Source organism: Canis lupus, chromosome 17 (assembly GCF_003254725.2).
Source record: "Canis lupus dingo isolate Sandy chromosome 17, ASM325472v2, whole genome shotgun sequence".
Lineage (NCBI taxonomy): Eukaryota > Metazoa > Chordata > Mammalia > Carnivora > Canidae > Canis > Canis lupus.
Window position 1 is genome coordinate 25,848,760 of NC_064259.1, and position 24,564 is coordinate 25,873,323.

A 24,564-nucleotide genomic window follows, 5' to 3' on the forward strand; every position below is an offset into this window, starting at 1 on the left:
ATCTCTCGAATGAAATCCTTTGTAGTTATAATTTGATTAATGTATTTTGTTGCAAATCTTTTTTAAAACTAAATTCACTATATCATGTAGAACAAAATAGCGGAAGTAGACTGGAGATATGTCAAGAATTGTTAGTAGCATTGCATTAAATGAGGTACTTGATACATACCTCTGCCCATTTTGTCTGCATGAAGCAAAAATTAGATGTTAGATGAGTTTATCTTTAGCTTCCCATTTCTGTATACTTTTTCACTTTGTGATAAGCTGTTTTCCATAAAAGCTATCCCCTGTTCCCCTTCCCTTACCTCAGATTCAAAAGCACAAAGAAACTTTTTCTGCTTCTTTTTTGGCTATCTAATTATGTTTTTATTCTGAGTGAGATTTAGTCTGAGTTGCCCCAACTAGGTAACAATGCATATCTATGGAAACCTTTATTTTTTTTAAAGATTTATTTATTTATTCATTCAGAGAGAGCGAAGAGAGAGGCAGCGACACAGGCAGAGGGAGAAGCAGGCTCCATGCAGGAAGCCCGATGTGGGACTCGATCCTGGGTCTCCAGGATCACACCCCAGGCTGCAGGCGGCACTAAACCGCTGCGCCACCGGGGCTGCCCTATGGAAACCTTTAATGTCTGTTTTTGGAATAGAATTCCAGAGTGGAATGGAATGGAACAGAATTTTAAACCTCAAGTCCGTAGACTGTAACTTTTGGGAAACCCCTGAAAGCATGCTTAGCTTAAAAATAAATCCTGTAGTGCCTGGGTGGCTCACTTGGTGAAGTGTCTGCCTTTGACCCGGGTCACGATCTCAGAGTCTTAGCATTGAGGAGTCTCCTTCTCTTCCACTTCCTCCATGCTGCTCGTGTTCTCTCTCTCTCTCTAAAATAAATAAATAAAATCTTTTTTTAAAAAATCCTGAAAAACTAAGATTTTTTTAGTATGACTCAGGTAGATATGTCAGAAGGACATCATTTGGTTGCTTCCCACTCACCCCATTAGACAGAGCAATTAATACTTGCTGGAACTATATATAAAGAGGGAAAAAAAGTGGTCCATGGTCATGTTTCAAAATTTTAAATAGCATTTTATAAATCACATAAGATTCACTATTACTGCTGAACTGTGGGTTTACTGATCTTTAATAATTATTCACAGAGGCTTTGGATATAACTAGATTGAATTTGCTTTTTAGGTTCTTTATTTTGAATTTTTATTCAACATTTTTGCTTTTCTTTTGGGTATATAATTTGCAAACTTTAATTTCCTCTCCAGTGTTAGAGTATTAGCTAGGAGTGAGAGGTGTCAGGAGTAGAGTTAGAGGAAAGAGAAGAGTTGATTCTTCTAACCAAAAATGGATTTCCTTCTACTTGGGAAAATGTTCTTCCTGGTGGGCAAAAATTTATATAGATTGACTTATTTTATATAACCTCAGTTTATCATTGAAAAGCTAGTTTTGGCTTTTTAGAAATCCTTTAAAAGTGATTATTTTTTCTTTTCCTTTGTTAAGTCTTTAGTTTATAAATCCTGTTAAAGACACTGGAATACAACTATCACTTGTGTTCTGATATTGTACAATACTATTCGTATTTCTCTTAATAATTTTTTTTTTAATTTATTTATGATAGGCACACAGTGAGAGAGAGAGAGGCAGAGACACACACAGGCAGAGGGAGAAGCAGGCTCCATGCACCGGGAGCCCGATGTGGGATTCGATCCCGGGTCTCCAGGATCGCGCCCTGGGCCAAAGACAGGCGCCAAACCGCTGCGCCACCCAGGGATCCCATATTCGTATTTCTCTTAAAAATTTTTTTCCATAATCTATGCCAAGCAGATTTCTCCTTTGTATATTTTTGAAATAGAGATTTATATTTATTAGAGAGCGTGCGCATGAGCAAATGAGCTTGGGGGGGGGGGGCGGCGGGAGAGGGAGAAGCAGACTCCCACTGAGAGGGGAACTTAATGTGATGTGGGGCTCTGGAAGACTCAATCCCAGGACCCTGAGATCATCACCTGAGCTGAAGGCAGACACTTAGCTGACTGAGCCACCCAGGTGCTCCTCCTTTGTATACTTTAATTAGGGGTTTGGTTAGTTTCTGATGATTCTACAGCCTTTTGCCTTGCTCATTTTGACCGTCTAAGTCCATTCCTCTATTCTGTTAACATGATCTTTTTTTTTTTAACAATACTTCTGAAGCACTTTATTAAAAATTCGCTTTTGTCATTATTTTAAACAAATACTTTGCTTGGTTTATGTGAATTTGATTAATCATTACTAAAACAGTTTATTGGGCAGCCCGGGTGGCTCAGCGGTTTAGCAGCTGTCAGCCCCAGGTGTGATCTTGAGGACCTGGAATCGAGTCCCACATTGGGCTCCCTGCATGGAGCCTGCTTCTTCTGCCTCTGCCTGTGTCTCTGCCTCTCTCTCTGTGTCTCTCATGAATAAATAGATAAAATATTTAAAAAAAATAAAAATAAAACCGTTTATATATCATTTTGGACTCTGGTTAGTTTCTATAGTATTTTATCAACTTATTCCATATGATGTATTTGTTGCATTAAAAATTACTCCCACAACTTAGGTGCTTAAAATGTTAACTATGTCACAGTTTCCATGGCTCCGGAATTCAGAAATGGTTCAGCATACTGGTTCTGGCTTACGGTCTCTTACAAAGTTGCTCTCAAGATTTTGGAGGGACCTGCAATCATATGAAATCGTGACTGGCTTTGGGGGGCTATGCTTTTGGGCTCACTCATGTGGCTGTTGTTAGGAGGCCTTGGCTCCTTGCCACATAGGCCTCTCCATAGTACTTCTTAAGTATCTTCACATATATCTACCTTCTCTGAAAGCACAAACAGGAAGTCACACTGCCTTTTATGATTTAGTCTTGGAAGTTGTATACCACTGCTTCTGCTTTATTCATTAGAAGTAAGTCACTAAGTCTAGCCCATATTCAAGGAAAGGAGAATTTTTACCTTTTGAAGAGGATATCAAAGACTTTGTGAAAATATTTTTGGTAAGATTTTATTTATATATTTAGAGAGTGCACGTGCAAACGTGAGTAGGGGGAGGAGCAGAGGGAAAGGAAGAATATTAAGCTGATTCGTGATGAGAGCAGAGTTGTTGCAGGGCCCAATCTTAATGATCCTGAGATCATGACACAAGCTGAAAACAAGAGTCCGACTCTCAACCAGCTAAGCCACTCAGGTGCCCATAATTGAAGCTTGTAATAAAAGTTTGGTATTAGCAGATCCTGTTCTCTTATGCATATATTATAGAAAAGTTTTCCTCCAGACATGGGAATGGGTCCATGTTTGTTTCTGGCAGATGCTATTTATAAAATTCAAGGGAAATTTATCTCTTGTAGTATGTGAAAGGCAGGCAGAATCGGGCAGGTGAAATAACTCCAGTTCACAAGTTTACTGACAGGAAATATCAATTTTGCTAAGAGTACATTTGATCAGTTAACAGTTATATGTTCTATATGATAAAGTAAGCTTTCAAAGCTTTCAACATTTATTTATTTAGTTAGTTAGTTAGTTATGAGGGAGCAGTGGGAGGGGCAGAGAGAGAAGTAGGCTCCCTGCTAAAGCACAGTGGCTAGATCCAGGGACCCTGGGATCATAACGTGAGCCAACGGCAGACGCTTAACCAATTGAGCCATTCAGGCACCCCTCAACATTTCTTCTTAGATTAGATTCTACTCCTATAGAATTTGTGATAATTTCCACAAGAAATGCTCCAGAAGTTTCTTTTTCTCTCTGAAAGAGCTATTAAATATTGTGGCACTCCTGTTTTAAACATGGAGTGCACAGACCTGTGACCTTTTATAGGTCTTCTCCCTTTTTCTAGATTATAAACTACTTGAAGGCAGATTTAGGGTTTTGTTTTTTTTTTTAAGATTTTATTTATTTATTCATGAGAGAAACTCAGAGAGAGGCAGAGACAAGGCAGAGGGAGAAGCTGGCTCCTCGCAGGGAGCCCAATGTGGGACTTGATCCCTGGACCCAGGATCACGACCTGAGCCAAAGGCAAACGCCCAACCGATATGCCATCTAGGCATCCCCAGATTTAGTTTCCTATTTATCATTTAACCCAAACAGTCTAGCATAGAACTTTGTACTTATTAAGATCTTGGGGAGGGATCCCTGGGTGGCGCAGCGGTTTAGCGCCTGCCTTTGGCCCAGGGCACGATCCTGGAGACCCAGGATCAGATCCCACGTCGGGCTCCCGGTGCATGGAGCCTGCTTCTCCCTCTGCCTGTGTCTCTGCCTCTCTCTCTCTCTCTCTCTCTGTATGTGACTATAAATTAAAAAAAAAAAATTAAAAAAAAAAGATCTTGGGGAGATTCAGTGCATTAATGATAATTATAATAAAAGACTAAAATTTTTCCATATATTTAGAATTATATGAACATAAGATAAAAAGTTACTGTTGCTTCTAATGTCTTGTATGTCGTTTTGATTTAGTGTTAAAATTTATATAAATCTCTTTGTTGTAACTAACTGGTTAGGGTGGAATAATCTGAACTAGAAATGAAGTTCAAATCTATTTTTTCTTTCTATTGTATACAGAGTTTTTAAGTAAAGAATAACTTTAAGTCTTTTCTAAATCTATCTCAATAGATGGTTAAGAATTAGCCCATTATATTTTCTCAAAGTACTTAAAAGATTACCCTAATAATCCTCTTTTTATTCCATTAACTTAAATTCCAAAAGTAACGAAAGAGTAAGCTTCAGCCTAGGACGTTTGTTTTCTGATTCCAGAATCAGTGGAAATATATAAATACCTATTCTTGTCTTTAAAATTGAAATGTAATAATGCTTTTTGCCATTTAGTATTCTGAATTATTTTGGCAAAAATATTATATACCACTCATATTAAGAATAAATTGTCTTCTGCTTTACATTGTCATAGCTACTTGATATAACCTATCAGTGTGTTCACATTGTAGACAAAAATCATTTCCTTGGGATACCTGCCTGGCTCAGTCCGTAGAGCATACTCTTGATCTCAGGATTGTGAGTTCAGGCCCCATGTTGGGTGTAGAGATTACTTAAAAATAAAATCTTTAAAAAACTGTCATTTCTTGCTTTTGCTTCCATTGCGTAGTCCATCCATTCAACAGTAGGTGTGACATAAACATGCATAGTTCCTGTTTTTTCACAGTCTTCTGCATTTTGTGGGGTCTTAAAATTTTTTTGATTTGCGTATGGTTGACACACAGTGTTCCACTAATTTCAGGTGTACAGCAGTGACTCATGATCTCTGGATCTTCTGCTGTGCTCCCCACAAATGTGACAGCTGCCATACATCACTGTTACAGTCTCACTGACAGCACTCCCGTCCATGCTTCAGTCCTCTCCATGTGGGGTGAAAGAAGGGCTAGAGATTTATTTGCGATTGTTGTTAGTATAAAAACTATCCTCCATTCCTAGTGCTTTTTTTTTTTTTCAGTGTTCTTTTCTTCTTCTTTTAGATACATTTGAGATGGTTTCTGAGGATGAAGATGGGAAGTTGGGTTTTAAAGTAAATTACCACTACATGTCTCAGGTGAAAAATGCAAATGATGCAAACAGTGCCGCCCGAGCCCGCCGCCTTGCCCAGGAAGCTGTGACACTGTCAACCTCACTGCCTCTTTCATCCTCTTCCAGTGTGTTTGTGCGCTGTGATGAGGAACGACTTGACATTATGAAGGTAGAACATACAACTGCTTCTCTTGTCTCTCTAGCTGATGTCATTATTCAAATATTCATACAGAGCACTAACAATAACATGAATTTTAATAAATAAAAATTCTGTTGACCATTTTGACATTCATGAAGAGTCCTTTTTTTAATGTTAGACTATGTGTATGAGACTGCTCTTCAAAATAACAGTTCAGAAGAAAATACCAAAATACCTTTCTTGAGTAAAGGCTGTATGCAGCCTATAGTTTTAAGAGCTTAGTATCAAAAGATTTAATGTTGGTCAGTAGATGAAAGTGTTAAGATTTCTTCCTTGTCACCTAAGATATTTGTCTTGTGTCTTATACTATTAGTCTTCAAGATTATCTTTTTTTTCTTTATTTTCTAGGAAATTCATATATTTACAGAACCATAAGATCTGTGAATTAGTAATGGTAGTACAGTAATAAATAACTGCACCTTTATGTTTTAACACTGTGGTGACCTGGCCTTAATTCTAAGTGATTGCTACAGCAAGAAAATTTAAAAGATTTGACACATGACAGGGACAGGAATGGTGACAAACCATTTTTTACGTTTATTATTTAATTCTGGGTTCCATAGTCTGTCTTCTTAGATACACGGCTGTAACTATTGACACATTGATTTGAAGACCTATTGTGCTTTTTTGCCTGCTTACTTCTTTGTTTTGCTCTTTTGGATAATTTCTTAGTAGAAATCTCATAGACTGCCTATTTGACCACACTCTTACCTTTTCCTTGTTACAAACACTAGCCACTTATAGAATGATTGCTTCTGGAAGTATTGTATCACTAAATGGACCACATAAGTTCAGACTTGTGCCTGTGTCTCTGTTAAACCTTATGATGTACCTAAATAAAAAAATCCCAACATGGAGCCCCCAACCATAAATCAGAATTGTCACCGATTGTCTAGTGCCACTTGCCTTCACACAGCTATTCAGTACCAGAGGCTTTGCTGCTCATGCCTTGCACAATTAGTATCATTGACTTAAACAAAATTCATTAAATAATTTTGATACTCACTTTTGGGTTCTCTGCTTTTTTTTAGACTACTAATAACCCTATGGGAAACACCATAGGGTTATTAGTTCTCTGTTCTCTCAAAACCTTTTTTTTTTAAATCATAAATTGTTACATGAGAACTTTTATTCTTGTTATCTACTTGTCTCATTATCCCAAAGAAAAATACTTAAAACTAAGTTACTTCTCAAAATATAACTTATCTGAAGATGTATTGCAGAAAATTACCCTCCTACCTTGTGGATGTGATAATGAGTATGTGCAAAATTTCAAATTGTTGAATACTATAGGAAATATCATGAAGGAAAGCTCTCAGAAAAATAGTAACTTAATATTAAAAGGTATTTGATTTAATATTAAAAGGCATAAGATGTTATGCCATCTTTCTTTTAATAGCCCATTTTCACCAGAACTAAATAACTTTAATCCTAATCTAACACCATTTCCTACTCATGTTATTTTTAACTTTTAACCTCATTTTTAACACACTCTGGTGGAAATGTATATAGGATATAAGAAGGTTGTTCTTATTTCATGTTGGATTGTGTTTTTCTAAATAGCAAGCAGTGTTTAGGAATAGTGACATGGACTTTTGTGTATTTGTATATGCATACTAGGTTCTGATAACTGGTCCAGCGGACACCCCTTATGCAAATGGCTGCTTTGAGTTCGACGTATATTTTCCTCAAGATTATCCCAGTTCACCCCCTCTTGTGAATCTAGAGACAACTGGTGGTCATAGCGTGCGATTCAATCCAAACCTTTATAATGATGGCAAGGTAATGTAATTTTGGCCTTTTGTTTCTAATGCCAAAGTGTTGAAACCCAAGGTTCTTTGTAATTTAAACAAAAACTTTCTTTTGGTTATCTCCTTCTGAGAGTTATGTGGCTTTCTTCGTGCTTCTCTTTCCTATATGCAAAGATTAGCCTGAGGAATGAGAGAGAGAAGGAACCAAAAAAGGCAGAAACAACAGTGTTGAGATGCACTTAGAGTCTTAAGAAGTTACTGAGGGACTAACTTACTCAACATATCCCTTGGCCAGTTGAGAGCTTTCTTCACTCAGGAGGTAGTAGAGCCAAGTGTCTGTCTTTGCCTCTCACCTTTTTTTACTTTCTGTACCTCCAATTCCAGTTATCTTTTCACAAATACCTCAGGATAGTTGAATGGCAAAAGCATGGTCTTGTCAACTCTGTATTCCTTTTTTGCGTATCATCATTTTTTTTTTTTTTGCTTTCGTAGCTATCCATGTTTTTCATGATACATATAATTGTAAACTTATTTTTGACAATTTATGTTGAAATGTTTTATATTTTCTTACAAATAGGAAGATGCATTCTATCTAAAAGGGAAGTTGACTAAGAGGTATAATAAGCATTTCATATGGCAGTAAAACTATTAAAATTAGATTTAAAAGAACAATCATCACTTTTCAAAGTAATTTTGGGTAACTTGATGGAATTACAGCAGTGAATTCCATGCTGGAAGTATTTCATGTTTAAAAATTACTAGACGGTCAGAAAAAATGTATAGACTTCACAAGGAGACATTTCTTTGATGATATGAGAGAAGCAAGTTTTTGAAGTTGATCTGGTTTATTAAAGGTGGATTAAGTTTTCCCTTGGTTTTGTCTTCATCATAAACTTAAATCATAAAACTGGGATTTGTTTTGTGAGTTTATTGCAGGAGATTTAACCAGAGATAAATAAACCTTACTTTATTTTTTTTTTTAAAGATTTTATTTATTTATTCATGAGAATACACAGAGAGGAGAGAGAAGCAGAGACACAGGCAGAGGGAGAAGCAGGCTCCATGCAGGGAGCCCGATGTGGGACTCGATCCCAGGTCTCCAGGATCACACCCTGGGCTGAAGGCGGCGCCACACCACTGAGCCACCGGGGCTGCCCAGTAAACCTTACTTTAGTGGAAGAGCGAAGAATAGATATTTTTTGACTGAACTGAAAAGAAGATATGGCAATGTTGGCTTTACTCAAGAGAGAGACTAGAATCTGAATAGAATTTAAGTGTAAAATGTTAAATTTTACTTAAGAAATTACTTCCTTAAGACGTAATGGTATAGGGGCGCTTGGGTGGCTCAGTTAAGCATCCATCCAACTCTTGATTTCTGCTCAGATCATGATCTCAAGGTCGTGAGATTGAACCCTGATTTAGCTTCCACACTGGGAATCTCCAGTGAGATTCCCTCTCCTCTCTCCCTCCCTCTCTCTAAAAACAAAACAAAACAAAACAAAAACAGACTTAATGGTATAGGGAAGCAGATAAGGACCTGAGAGTTGAATATCCTGATTTATATAGTCTTTGCTGTATTGTACACTGGTAACATTTAACCTTGGATTCTAGATCTATAGATAGAGGTAAGAATACCTGCCTTCATAGTCACAGGAATGCTCTAAAAATCAAATGTCTGACAGTACCTTAAATAATAATATACAGAGCTATTCAGATATAAGTCTCTTTAAATTATTAATACAACTATATCCTAAATGAATTAGTGTATTTTGCATTATTTCAGTCACAGAGTAATCGCAAGAATAGCAAGGAGATGGACTTCTCTGCTTTATTAAGGACCACTTATTTTCCAAATCAGCTGCCTATTATATGAAATTATTAGTTTACAAATATAGATAAAATGTCCCCAGATCTGTTTTTTCCAGAATGGCCTCTTGACCTCTCTTTGGCAGATAGTTTGAGTTCATTCTTGCTGTCTGAGTGAACAAGTATCTGGGTTGTAAAATTTGTTCTGAGGAACCCAGAAGATCCTCAGGGGCTTTTCAGGAGGCTGATGGGGTCCTCCCCTTCCAACTTCATGTTTATGTGAAGCTAGGTTTTTTTTTTTAATATTTTATTTATTTATGATAGACACACAGAGAGAGAGGCAGAGACACAGGCAGAGGGAGAAGCAGGCTCCATGCAGGAAGCCCGACATGGGACTCGATCCCGGGTCTCCAGGATCACACCCTGGGCTGAAGGCGGCGCTAAACCGCTGGGCCACCCGGGCTGCCATGAAGCTAGGTTTTATCTGTATACTTCAACCAAAACAATATGTTGTAACAATTGAATATAGAGGCAGATAGGGAAATCAAGATTTCTTCTATTAAGCCATATCCATTTTGAAAACTTAAAAAATTTTGAGAGAGATTTTTTTTAAGATTTTATTTATTTATTTGAGAGAGAGAGGGAGAGAGGGCACAAGCTGTAGGGATGGGCAGAGGGAGAAGCAGACTCCTCACTGAGCAGGGAGCTTGACTTAAGGCTCCATCCCAGGACCCTGATATTATGACCTGAGTCCAAGGCAGACACTTAATGGACTGAGTCACCCAGGTGCTCCAAGGGCAGTCTTTTTAATGTAAAATGGTACTACTTTTCCTCCTGAAATTTTTTTTTGGTTTCGCAAAGAGTTATTTTTCATTAAAAAATACATTATTTGTATTAACATGTAATAGTTACTGATTCATTTTTCATTATGAAGGAATTATAATGCCATACAGATCTTGGATCACATCTGAAGATGCCAACTTGTTCTTATTGACTCTTAGTGTTTTGTTGGGGTACATAAAACAGATACTCTGACGTTATAGCATTTCATTTTTGCTTCTAGTTGCAACAGTTTGCTTTTAAAAAGCACTCAGTTCTGTTATGCTTTCTTCTCTTCTTCCTCAGGTGTGTTTAAGTATCTTAAATACGTGGCATGGAAGACCAGAAGAGAAGTGGAATCCTCAGACCTCAAGCTTTTTGCAAGTAAACACATTTCTCTGAGTTTTACTTAAAAAATAAAGAACTATCTATGTTTTTAAAAATTTATTTTGGTGACCAAGAATAAACATAGTAAACCAAAAAAAGCTATAGGTGAATAGCTTATAGGTGAGCAGTTAATACAGTGGAGTCTCGTCTGAAATTTAGAATCTTAAGACATAAGATGAAAGTTGCACTTTTTCAAAATTATGTTTAAAAAAATCCAAATAAATAAATATTTAAAAAATCCCTAAGTTGCCCTTATGCTATGGTGCAAAAAGATAACGTAAGACTGATAATTTTCTCCTATCTCCCAGTCACTACCGGGCTTCAACTCATGTGAGTAGAATTTAATAAACTACTAGAAGTACATTTTCTTCTACACATAATATGATTTTTCTGTAATCTCCTTAATAATGGGACTCATCTGAGGCTCTGAAGCACTGTCCTAAAAGTCATAAAACTTGGGATTTGTAGTTCTTATTTTGCAGAGCATTTGACACACACATTTCATAGTCTTAAATTTTGGAAATTAATTTCCACATCCACTTAAGCACATAATATGTTATATAATATCCCATCGAATGCTTTTTGTTGATACTTTAACTTAATTCAGAGTCTCAGTAAAGAGATAGGTAAGCATATTAATAATATGGATTAACTTTTTTCCTTGTTTATTGAGGAAGCAGAAATAAATCATTATTGCTCATAGTAGTTCAAACTCACAGTTAAAGTTTAGTGTTTAAGGGGTGCCTGGGTGGCTCAGTCAGTTAGGCCTTCAACTCAGGTCGTGATCCCAGGGTCCCTGGATCGAGTCCTGCATTGGGCTTCCGCCTCTGCAGGGGGTCTGCTTCTCCCTCTCCCCCTGCCTGGTGCTCTTGCTTGTGTGTGCGTTCTCTCTCTCTCTCTGGCAAATAAATACATACATACATACATACATACATACATACATGAAAGGAAGGAAAGGAAGGAAAGGAAGGAAAGGAAGGAAAGGAAGGAAGGAAGGAAGGAAGGAAGGAAGGAAGGAAGGAAGGAAGGAAGGAAGGAGAAAGAAAGGAAGGAAGGAAGGAAAGATAGAGAGAGAGAGAGGGAGGAAGAAAGAAAAAGAAAGAAGAAAGAAAGAAAGAAAGAAAGAAAGAAAGAAAGAAAGAAAGAAAGAAAGAAAGAAAGAAAGAAAGAAAGAAGAAAGAGAAGAAGAGAAAATTCTTTCGGATGTCACTTTTTTGGTTTTCTGAAAAGGCTTTGCAGCATCCTCATGAACTAAGAAAATAGTATCAATAATTTTTCCCTTTTTGTTAATGTCTAGACCAAGAAAAAAGAAGTTACATGATTCATGCAGAGAACTGTTTTCTTACAGTTACTAGAATATTCCTCCCAAGTAACTACTACTACATTTTAGAAATGATTATTTGATTCTAGTCCAAAAACTTTGAAATATTTTTTATGTGTATTACTCTTGTCAAACTAAGCTTATGATGAGTTTTACTACAAAAGGAAGTTCAGAGATATTCTGTTTTTCATGAAGTAAATTAGTGTTAGCTGAGAATTGAAGTTTTTGTTGAATTTATATAATTTTTAAAATAAATTTATAATTAATTTTCAAGGTTTCTTAGTTTAAAATTTGATTTGATTTTAGCTTTTATATTGCCTGTATACCTAATATATACAGAAAATCTTGTCAAATAAAGTAACTTAAGCTCAAGGGTATATGTCTTACAAGTTTGGAAACTTAAGTACCCATAAATAAAAATTATCCTTTCTATACATTTCTTTTAGGGGTTTTCTTGTCATATATATAGTTCACAGAGCGAGAATTAACATAGTAGATATAGCATTTGTACACTTCTGTTCACTTAATATTAGAGCATATCCATTTTTCCGAGTTGTATTTTTATAATTTCTAATTGCTATTAATAATCTTTTGAGTTCATATACTATAATTGAACTGTGACTCCATTATTGACTAAATATTTTACTTGTAATTTTTTTAGTTTTATAAATTATACAGCAACTATATGATATTCTCTTTATTTTAGATAGTTTCCTGAATCTAGGTTTTCAGATCTGTTGCAAATTGACTTGGGCAGGAGCAAGTCGGCGCTCTCTTTTCTGTGGCAAAAGTGAATAGCCTTGTCTTCCTCCAGATCTTAGGGGGAAGACTTTGTCTTTCTCCATTGAGATCATATTATCTGTGAGTTTTTCACAAATTCTCTTCATGTGGAGCATATACCTCTTTACTCCTGGTTTGTTGAGTATTTTTATTTATGAATGGATGTTAGATTTCATCAGATGCTTTCTCTGCGTCTGTTGAAATGATTCTACTATTTTTGTTTCTTTAGTTTATTAATACAATGTATTATATTAATTTTTGGATGTTAGATAAGCCTTGCATTCTGGGATAAATCCTACTTGGTCTCTTGGCATATAATTCTTTTTATATATTACTGGATATATATACTGAGGATTTTTGCATCTGTATTCTTTAGAAATATTAATCTTTTGTGAGGTTTTATTAACATTATACAAGAAACATGCATGTAAGCAGGAACACATTGCTCAGTATCCTCTGATACTTTCTTCAGGGGCAGACTAGAGAGGCTCAGGGAAGATTATTTAATTTCTTCTTGGTTAGATTTTGGGGGCCACTGTTGTTTTGCCTTTTTTTTTTTTTTTTTTTAAGATTTATTTATTTATTCATGAGAGACACAGAGAGAGAGAGAGAGAGAGAGGCGCAGAGACACAGGCAGAGGGAGAAGCAGGTTCCATGCAAGGAGCCGGATGTGGGACTCGATCCTGGGTCTCCAGGATCACACCCTGGGCTGTAGGCGGCGCTGAACCGCTGCGCCACCGGGGCTGCCCTTGTTTTGCCTTTTTATTTATCACATGGGCACAAAGGATAAAAGCACTCTAGGAAGCCCGGGTGGCTCAGTGTTTTAGCACTGCCTTCACCCCAGGGCTTGATCCTGGAGACCCGAGTCCCGTGTCAGACTGCCTACATGGAGCCTGCTTCTCCTTCTGCCTGTGTCTCTGCCTCTCTCTCTTTCTCTCTCTCTGTCTCTCATGAATAAATAAAATAAAATCCTTAAAAAAATAAATAAATAAAAGCACTTTTGCCAGAATGAAAGTATTCCACAGAAATTTTTTTTTCCACAGAAATTTTTTGAAGGTTATATACAATTAAAAACAACTCCAAACTATTTTGAACAGTGGCAAGCTTTAATAGAATTGCTTGGTTTCTCTGTAGTGAGATTCTTAAAGAATCATGGTTATTTGTATAAAAATATCACATATTGTATTCTTAGGCCATAGGTCTTATATCCAGCAGTAACATAGTAATAATAGTCTTAACTATTAGCACAATTTAAAATCAAAAGTCTTATTTATATTATATACATATATTCATATTTTTATATATATTTTATATCTATTTTTTCTTAAAATGGAAAGTTATGGAAATCATTCATTGTTTTATAGTCCTCCTCATTATCAGCATAATTTTCCAGAGGCAGGTACTTAACTATTTTAAAAGGCTAAAAGCATTTTACTAATTGTTTCCTTTACACCAAAGATGTTATTATTTCTTAAAATATAATTTCTTGTTGCAAGTTAATATTTTGGATTATAAACTCTACTTTCTTATGCTTGAAATATCTGTAATAAAATTTTAGATGCAACATGAAAATACAGGAAATCAAAAGTTTAATAACTCTTAAACGATGTGGGGCAGAGGGAGGCATATAGAAAATCAGTGTATATTCTGAAGAATAAGTCACAAGAATGGATAGTGGTAGGAGTATAGTGACCAAATGAATATATAAAATTGTAGGAGACTTACTGCTGACTACTTAAATAGCCTAGTAGAAGACCACACAACAGGGTTAATTTTTTTGTTTTGACACAGATAGTAAAAGGAAGCTGGTACATGGTTTTTTATTTGGTCAGTTCTGAACTAATTACAATGGAAACTTCTTGCACTTTTGTGGATACTAATATAAAACTAAAGAGGAGAGGGACTGTAAATTTAACCCATGAATAAAGGTCTGTAACTCATGACTTTGTTAAAGGATCAGAGGATTGACTAGGAGTTAGTGACCCTCCATTACAGAATGAAAATATAACTGTTTATTATTAACTTAAGTATAGCTATATATACAATATACTATGTTATGTAGTAAATGTTTTCCAGTTAATTACCAATTCAGTGTCAGTTCATGGGGATCCCTGGGTGGCTCAGCCGTTTAGCGCCTGCCTTTGGCCCAGGGCATGATCCTGGAGTCTTAGGATCGATTCCCGCATCAGGCTCCCTGCCTTGAGCCTGCTTCTCCTCCCTCTGCCTGTGTCTCTGCCTCTCTCTCTCTCTCTCATGAATGAATAAATAAAATCCTTAAAAAAAAATTTAAAAAAATAAAAAAATGTCAGTTCATGTTCTGAGAAAACATTTTAGGCAGATGTAGCTATGATAAACAGTATTTTTTTGTTTGATCCAGGTAGTACTTTTAAGTTTTGTTGATCAAAATGGAACTCATGCTGACCGCTTTTTTGCAGGCATCTGTTACATAGGGTAAAAAGACTTTTATTTTCAGAGTAGAAATAATTTTGTTTTGTATTTTACTTCTTCTGGATGCATGCTTTGATTTTTACTGAAAGAAAGAGTAGCTACTGTATATTAATTAAATTTATTTAGTGAGCACTACTACTTTGCTGCCACAAAAGTTTATTTAATTCTCACAGCCAATTTTTATGTAGGTGCTGTCTTCATTTTACAGATGACCGAAAAAAGTTGTGAAGGGTTAAGTTATTCTGTCTACTGTGGTCTCTGACTTACATATTATACATTGTTCTCAGAGCTAGATAACTTTTAATATTTAAAAATCAAGTCCTTTTAAAAAAGAGAAATTTTTTTCTTTTCAGGGATTTATTAATGTACTGTTTTTTCATTCCCAGTTTATGGCTACAGTAAAGTGTGCCATGAAATAAAATGACTGAACAAGTCAGATAATCCAATGCTCCAGAAAATTCCATAAAGTAAATATTATGACTCCTATATTGTTGAGTTCACTGAAAAAAAAAAAAAAAGAGGCATTTGTGTACTTCCAAAGTGGTATATGTTTTAAAATGCACGAGCACCTGAGTGGAGCAGTTGGCTAAGCAGCTGAATCTTCATTTCAGCTCAGTTCATGATCTCAGCGTTGTAAGATCAAACCCCACATTGGACTTTACACTCAGTGCAGAGTCAGCTTGAGATTCTCTCTCCCTCTCCCTTGGCCCCTCACACTTGTAATATGTCTCTAAAATAAATAAATAAATCTTTTTTTTTTTAAAAGGCAAATACGAGATACCTTTTAAAAAGTATTTTCCTTGGAGTAAAAATAAAGATTGCCTCATGCCTAGTTTTTTTCTTACAAGTGAGTATTAAGAGTGCATGGTTAGCATTATGCTTTTTGAGAATCAGGGCAGTGCAAGCACAATAATATTTAAATTGGCGTAGGATGTTTATAAACAAATGGGTTTTTTTTAAGCAGTTTCAAGAAATATCTTTATTTTTTTCAAGGATTCAAGAACATAAAATATACAAATACTATATGAGTCTACTGTACCTATTTTAATTTTACTTTTAATAATACAGTATTTCAGTGTCCTAATGATTAACACCCATTTTATGGTGATAAAAATATATGGAGAACATATTAAAAGATACGGTTTCCTAGTAATAAAAATGTCCCATTATAGCTTGTCTTTATTTCTTTGTTCCTCAGGTGTTGGTGTCTGTTCAGTCCCTTATATTAGTAGCTGAGCCTTATTTTAATGAACCAGGATATGAACGGTCTAGAGGCACTCCCAGTGGCACACAGAGTTCTCGAGAATACGATGGAAACATTAGACAAGCAACGGTTAAGTGGGCAATGCTAGAACAAATCAGAAACCCTTCACCATGCTTTAAAGAGGTATGTTCAATAAAATTAATGAAACACTTTATTAAAGACATTATAGAATATAGTTTGTTAGTATTGTACTTGACTATATTTAGACAATCTGTGGTATACTAAACTATACTTTTTAATCATAAAAGATAAGTAATAATATAAATAGAAGCGAATTTTAAAACCCCCTACTTTCTAAAAGGCATCTGACTATATTTGGGGACAATTTTTAAATTTCTTATTTTTAACAGTTAGCATTCTACTAGCAAACTGTCTATTTTATTAAAATAGTCCTCATAAAAATAACTCTTTTTTATTAGAGGTCAAGGTACTTTCTACATTTGTCTTGCAGATAGAAATTTTTCCCTTAAACTAATATCCATGTGTGAATATCGAAAAGACCTCTTCTTTCCTTTAGGATAAAGTTGGACTTAGTAAGTTTCTGAAACCTGTCTTCATATTCACAAGTACTTTTTATTTCACCACATTCTGAAAAGGGACTATTCCTGTGGTTAGTTGTCTCTCCACAATCTTCCTAAAGTATGATTGTATTCTTCATCCGTGGTATCAAACTACTTTATCACATCTTATTTTAACTGTATTGTGAAACATGTTTCTTTTTAAAAATTGCTTTTCTTCATCATCAGTTTCTTAAATTGTACTAGACACTCAACATTTTAGAGGAAAAATTGGCATGTTATCTGCCAGCAAATTGATTTTTAAGCTAACTAAGCAGTTATGTGTGGCTACTGTGTTAGCATTGTACCTGAAATCCTCCTTATCAAATAGCAATGATGAGTATACTTTGAAAGAATGCAAAAAGATCATTTCTTCTTTCACTTTTGTTATTACTAAATGAATTCACACTTTGAATGATAAAGTTGGGTTTTTATTTTCACAAAGGCTTGAAATTTACCTTGAAATTCCATAGGAAATCACTTTTCTTCATATTACTGGAAATACAAACAAGTATTTCTTTGTGCTCTGAAGTGTATTCTGCCCCTTTTCAAGCTTGAGTTACTTATTTTAAGTAATTCATTTTGCACCCATATTGAATGTCAGCTGTTCTTAGGCACTGCGCTAAGGTACTCAGAACTCAAGTGCACTGAAGAAATTCATGCTATGAAAGGAGAATATAAGTTTTTCAAGGGCAGAAACTGACCTTCTTTTAGCCTTAAGATTCAAAGAGTGAATCCAGATATATAAACTACTTGATAAGTCTACTGGATTGTACTAAAGTTATTTTAACACTAAAACTGGACTCTTTTTTTTTTTAAGATTTTATTTATTTTTCATGAGAGAGACCAAAAGAGAGGCAGAGATAGATACAGGGAAAGAGAGAAGCAGGCTCTATACAGAGAGCCCTGTGTGGGACTCGATCCCGGGACTCCAGGATCAGGCCCTGGGCCTAAGGCAGGTGCTCAACTGCTGAGCCACCCAGGTGTCCCAAAACTGGACTCTTGATTCTTCCTTCCTTCTCTCTTTCAGTAAAAGCACCATCATTTAAGCCCTAAACTTTTACCACCTGTGACTTGATTCTTTTCCTAACATAACACATTCAGTGTAATGACAAATCCTGTTGGGCTCCATTCTTCAAAACATAATCAAAACCGGTGGTTAAAACCATCTTTACCATGACTGACCTATTTCAAGCCACCATTACCTCTTACTTGGACCGTTAAAGTAGTTTCCTCACTGGTTTTCCTGCATCCAGTTTTGTCCCTCTACAGAGATTCTCCACACATAATCTCATCATCTCACTCCGCTGACTTCGCATTATATGAAGAAAAACCCCAAGTCCTTACCATGGCCTACAAAGCCCTACCTTGTCTAGCCCCTGCCTTCTTATTCTTCAGCATTCTAGGAATTTAAAGGCTTTTGATACTGGATGTTAGGATGTGCAGCAACTGGAACTCTGATGCACTTCTGACAGGAATATAAATCAGTATAGCCTCTTTGGAAAACTCTTTTGGCAGGATCTGATCAGCTGAATATATGCTGAATGACTAGCAGTTCCACTACTTGGTATGTGCTTCATAGAAATTTGGTACATATTGAGTATAGAGAATGTTCATAACATTATTCATAACTGTCAAAAACTAGAAACCGTTCACTTGCCTATCAACAAAATCAATAGACATAAGCATAAGAAGCCAGGCATAAAAGAGTACTTTTCATTTTCATGATTCTTTTTATAAAAAGTTCAGAAATGAGTGAACTAACATGCTTAAAGAAGTCAGAATAGAGAGACACCTGGGTGACTCAGTTAAGCATCCAACTCTTGATTTCAACTCAGGTCATAATCTCAGCATTGTGAGACCAAGCCCTGAGTCAGGCCCCGTGCTCAGTGGGAAGTCTGCTTAAGATTCTCTCTCTCTCTCTCTCTCTCTCTCTCTCTCTCTCTCTCTCTCCCCACACACCTTCAAAAAAAAGTTTTTTAAAGAAAAAGAGGAAGTTAGGGTAGTGTATACCTATGGATGAGAATTATCGATGAGATAATCTTTGAGGCACAAAGGGGACTTCTGGCATACTTGATAATGTTCTGTTTCTCATCTGAGTAGAGATTACATTCGTGTGCACTGTGGGAAAATGCATCCAATTGTACATGTGATTTGTGTACTTTTCTGTATATGTTGAACTTCACTTTTATTTATTTATTTATTTATTTTCACTTTTAAAATGTATTGAAATAAGCGTGTAAGTATTTATACTCAGTTGATGTATAATTTGTTGGTTCATACATAAACATTTTTTTCTGGAAGAAAAACTGTTAACATAAGGAACTCACAGTTGGGGGGTGACTTTTATAAAAAGCAGATAAGTATAATTTGAAGCGATCATTTTTCTTCCTTAGAACCTAGCTCACCTAGCTCTCAAGGGGCACCCCTGTTATGAATGCTTTCCTGATTTTCCCAATCACATGTGACCCTGAATTCCCAGGGGGGTTTTGATCTTGTTTTTGCTTTTCTTTGTTTTTTCTTTATCTTATTTCATTTCATTTTAATTCTAGTATAGTTAACATACAGTGTTAATAGTTTCAGGTGTACAATATAGTGATTCAACAATTCCATACTTTTTGTTTTTTAACTATCTTTTTTGGTGTGCTCACCTATCTGGTTCTGTGTTTGTTGTGGTTCTTCGTGTCAGGTTATGCCTTACTTTTGTGTCCCCATAGGCATCAAATGCGGCAATTGTTAAATGTAATAATAGTACCTTACTGCTATTTTATATCCCTTCCCAATTTTTCCTAAGAATACTTTGTAGGTATTACTGCCCATTTTTAGGGAAGATAAGCTTCTTGGAATATAATGGTTCACCTAGGATATAGAATAGTATTTTTTTTTTTTAAGATTTCATTTATTTAGGGATGTCTGGGTGGCTCAGCGGTTGAATGTCTGCTTTTCGCTCAGGGCATGGTCCTGGAGACCCAGGATCAAGTCCCACATCGGGCTCCCTGCATGGAGCCTGTTTCTCCTCCCTATGCCTACCTATGTCTCTGCCTCTCTCTGTGTGTCTCTCATGAATTAATAAATAAAATCTTTAAAAAAAAAGATTTCATTTATTTGAAAGAAAAAGAGAAAGAGCACAAGCAAGGGGAGTGGCAGAGGGAGAGGGAGAAGCAGGCTTCCCGCTGAGTAGGGAGCCTGATGCGAAGCTCCATCCCAGGACCCTGAGATCACGACCTGAGTTAAAAGTAGATGCTTAATGGACTGAGCCACCCAGGCACCTCCAGAATAGTATTTTTTAACTGTTACAGTATTTCCAAATTGGTCTAATTTCTCACTTAAATTTGTCAGTAGACTCCTACTGCTTATTATACAGGAAGAAATTCTGACTTTTCCAAGAGAATTTTTAAAAATTCCATATGCAAACCACAATGACTTCAAGGAAGGTTAACTTTGGAGCACCTGGGTGGCTCGGTCATTAAAGCCTCTAACTCTTGGTTTCTATCTCAGGGTTGTGAGATACAGTCCCATGTGGGGCTATACACTGAGCCTGGAGCCTGCTTAAGATTCTCTCTCTCCCCTTCTCCCTCTACACCTCCCCCGTCCCCCACAAACATCCACTTGCATGCAAGCTTGCTCTCTCCCTCAAATAAATAAAAAAGACAAGTTAACTTTATAAAATACAATCCACACTTGTTCCCTCTCTCAAATAAATAAACACCCTATCTATTTATAAAATACAATCTTAACTATAAATTAACCAGAAGATAAAATTAAGAAAGTAATAATAGTGCCTTTTTTTATGGCTCTGTTCTTATTTCTGTATCAATATCTTTGACATTTGTAATGTCTTTATTTAGGTATTTTTGTAGAGTTCTGTTTTAAAGGTAGAAAATTTGACAGTTTTTCTCTTGTCAATACTTTCCTAATTATTTTCTCCTGGCTATTTATTTACAGTGCTTACCTTGGTATTGCATTATATATGTCTTTATCCTCTCTGTGATATGATTAGCTGTTTGAATGTCTGGTTGCTGTAGATCTGGGCATTTCAAAACATGTCTTCTGATATCATTAGCCTGATTCTTCCTTGTTAATGTAAAATTCACTAAATTGAGTTTTGTGGAGACAAAATGATTGCAATTGTCTTTTAAATTTCATTTCTTTGTAATGCCACTTATTTTGTCTTCTAAATTCTGACCTGAACACATTTTGTTCCCTTGGTTGTTTTATTCTTAAGGTTATACACAAACATTTTTACTTGAAGAGAGTTGAGATCATGGCCCAGTGTGAGGAGTGGATTGCAGACATCCAGCAGTACAGCAGTGATAAGCGGGTAGGCAGAACTATGTCCCACCATGCAGCAGCTCTCAAGGTGAGTGAGCCTTCCTAACAGGAGCCCCTTGGTGGCTTTGGTCAAAGAGTCCTATATTCATTGGTAGAGCCGTAGTCACCAGTGGTAAAGGAATCAGAAGGATTCAAAGAAACATTTATTTTAAGTTCAGAGGCCTAAATTACTACCCAAAAGTCTGTAGAAAAGATAGATTAAATTTGACAGCGAGTTGACACTTCCTGAAAAGGATGTTGACAACAACGTGTGCTCTGTGAATGAGTTTTTGTTCTTTTCCCTTTTGTCTTTTGCAGTTTACTTTTCAATCTACCCAAGGTCCCCACCACCAGTTCTCCACACCAATGACTCTGGCTCCCCTCTCTGTTCCCATCTCTCCCCTGAAGGACTTTTTTTTTTTTTTTTTTAATTTTATTTATTTATGATAGTCACAGAGAGAGAGAGAGAGAGGCAGAGACACAGGCAGAGGGAGAAGCAGGCTCCATGCACCGGGAGCCTGATGTGGGATTCGATCCCAGGTCTCCAGGATCGCGCCCTGGGCCAAAGGCAGGCGCCAAACCACTGCGCCACCCAGGGATCCCCTCCCCTGCAGGACTTTACCGTCACTTTACCTCTTCTGTGAACTTACTGCCATTCGGTTGCAGTTTAAGTTTCATTTTATGGAAGCCTGCCTTGCCTTAGATTACTTGAGTTTAAGCTTGTATAACACTGTCTATCTATGAAAATACTCACTTGGGGAACCTGGCTGGCTCACTGGAAGAGGATGTGACCCTTGATTTCAGGGTTGTGAGTTGGAGCTTCAAGTTTACTTTTTTTAAAGTTTAAAAAAAATATTTTTTAATAATTTTTTTAAAAAGCTCTCATTTCACTGATCTAAATGTTTGTCTTTTCTACCACAGTTTTCATTTGTAGAGCTCTGGTTCCTCCTCTTCTCATGCTCTTCAATTCTTTTAGCGTATTTTTTCTTCCCCCTTCTGAATGATTATATACCTGATGGATTACATTTTGGCCCTCAGGGCCATTTTATTCTCTTTCTCTCTCAGTTGTATCTGTACTCTTAACTTTGGCCATTTAGTGTCTTTCTTTTTTTTTAAGTGTAGTTGACATAAAATTTTTATGTTTGCTTCAGGTATATAACCTAGTGATTCCACATTTATATATGTTACAAAGTCACCATGATAAGTCTAGCTCTTTGCTTTAAAGGCCATTCGCTCTTTTTTTTTTTTTTTTTTTTTAAGATTTTATTTTTTTTAAGCAGTCTGCACATGCAACATGGGGTTTGAGCTCAGAACCCTGAGTTCAGGAGTTACATGCTTCTCCAGCTGAGCCAGCGAGGTGCCCCAAAAGCCATCTCTCTCTGTCTCTTTCTCTCTCTTTTTAAAATTTATTTATTCATGAAAGACACAGAGAGATAGAGGGAGAAACAGGCTCTGTGCAGGGGGCCTGATGTGGGACTTGATCCCAGGACCCCAGGATCTCGACCTGAGCCAAAGGCAGACCGTCAACCACTGAGTCATCCAGGCGCCCCAGCCATTTTCTCTTTAAACAACTTTTCCAACTATTACCTGGTTTTTGATTTCTCAGAATTATATTATGGCATCTTTTCTTGGATGCTCTGTTATTACTTAAGTGAAGATCTCTAATTAGAATTTCTCTTCCCTCCAGTCAAGTTTTCCTCTTTTTTTTTTTTTAACAGAAATATAGCTAACATAATGTATAAATTTAAGATATAGAACATATTAACTTGATACATTTTATATAGTGTAATATGATTATCATTGTAGCCATAGCACCTCTGTCACATTGTATGATAATCATTTCTTTATTTTGGTTGGAACAATTAAGATATAGACTCTTACCAAGTTTGGTAATTGTAATATATTATTGTTTATAATCACTGCTCTGCTCATTACTCCAGTACCTATTTGTAGACTAGTTGCAAGTTTGTACACTTAAACAGCATCTTTCCCATTCTCTCACCCCCATGCCCTAGCTAGCCACATTTTACTCTCACTTTTATGAGTTTTTTTATTTCATTTATTTCAATTTAATTACAGTGTAGTTAACATATAGTGTTATATTAATTTTGGGTGTATAATATAGTGATCCAACACTTCCATACAACACCTGGTGCTCATCACAAGTACACTCCTTAATCCCCATCACCTATTTCATTGAGCCCCCCACCCACCTCCCCTCTGGTAACCATCTGTTTGTTCTCTATGGTTAAGAGTCTCTTTTCTCTTTGTCTTTCTTCTTTTTTCCCATTGTTTGTTTTGTTTCTTAAATGACACATGAGTGAACTCATATGGTATTTGTCTTTCTCTGACCGGCTTATTTTGCTTAGCAGTGTACTCTAGCTCCATCCATGTTGTTGCAAATGGCAAGATTTCATTCTTTTTTATGCCTAAATAATATTCCATTGTGTATATATATGTCACATCTTCTTTGTCTACTCATCTGTTAGTGGATACTTGGCCTGCCTCTCTAATTTGGCTCTTGTAAAGAATGCTGCAGTAAACATAAGAGTGTATATATCCTTTTGAATTTAATGTTTTCATATTTTGGGGTAAATACCCAGTGTAGTATGATTACTGATCATAGAGTAGTACTGTTTTTAATTTCTTGAGAAATTTTCATAAAGTTTTCCATAGTGGCTGCACCAGTTTGCATTCCTATCAACAATGCAAGTGTTTCTTTTTCTCCACATCCCCACCAACACTTGTTATTTCTTTGACTTTTTTTATCTTAGCCCTCCTAATAGGTGTGAGGTGATAGCTCATTGCGGTTTTGATTTGAATTTTCCTGATGATGAGTTACGTTGAGCATCTTTTCATGTGTTTGTTGGTCATCTATATGTCTTTGGAGAAATGTCTGTACCTGTCTTCTATCCATTTTTTAATCAGATTATTTGTTTGGTATTGCATTACACACGTTCTTTGTATATTTTGGATACTAACCCTTTACTGGATATGTCATTTACAAATATCTTCTCCCATTCAATAGGCTGTCTTTAGTTGTGTTGGCTGGTTGTTGTTTTTTGCTGTGTGGAAGCTATTTGTTTAAGAGGGGGAGTGGCAATGGAAGAGGGAGAGAGAAAATCCTAAGCAGGCTCAATGGCCAGCGCAGAGCCCAACACAGAGCTCAATCTCGAAACCCTGAGATCATGACCTGAGCTGAAATCGAAATCGAGAGTCAGACGCCTAACTGATTAAGCCACTAGGCACCCCATATTTTTAATTTTAAATCATTTTTCTCTATCTTAAAATCTTCAAATATTATTCAACCCCTCTTTCATGTAGTTTACTTGGTCAGTACTAGATCTTATCAGTGATGCCTTCAGGGAACTACTGGGAACTCCCCCCCCCCCCCCCC

At 36.3% G+C, this 24,564-nt stretch overlaps 1 protein-coding gene across 16 annotated transcripts in view; it reads left to right on the top strand.

Annotated features, from left to right (window-relative positions):
- The window catches only part of BIRC6 (baculoviral IAP repeat containing 6), a 230,751-nt gene that overhangs the window by 202,989 nt on the left and 3,198 nt on the right, over positions 1-24,564 (top strand). For all 16 annotated transcript variants that reach the window (XM_025454221.3, XM_025454229.3, XM_035700797.2 and 13 more), the window contains 5 exons: positions 5,476-5,693; positions 7,344-7,505; positions 10,406-10,483; positions 16,234-16,422; positions 21,082-21,216. In XM_025454221.3, the coding sequence (XP_025310006.1) occupies positions 5,476-5,693; positions 7,344-7,505; positions 10,406-10,483; positions 16,234-16,422; positions 21,082-21,216 (782 nt within the window). The remainder of the gene's footprint in view (positions 1-5,475; positions 5,694-7,343; positions 7,506-10,405; positions 10,484-16,233; positions 16,423-21,081; positions 21,217-24,564) is intronic.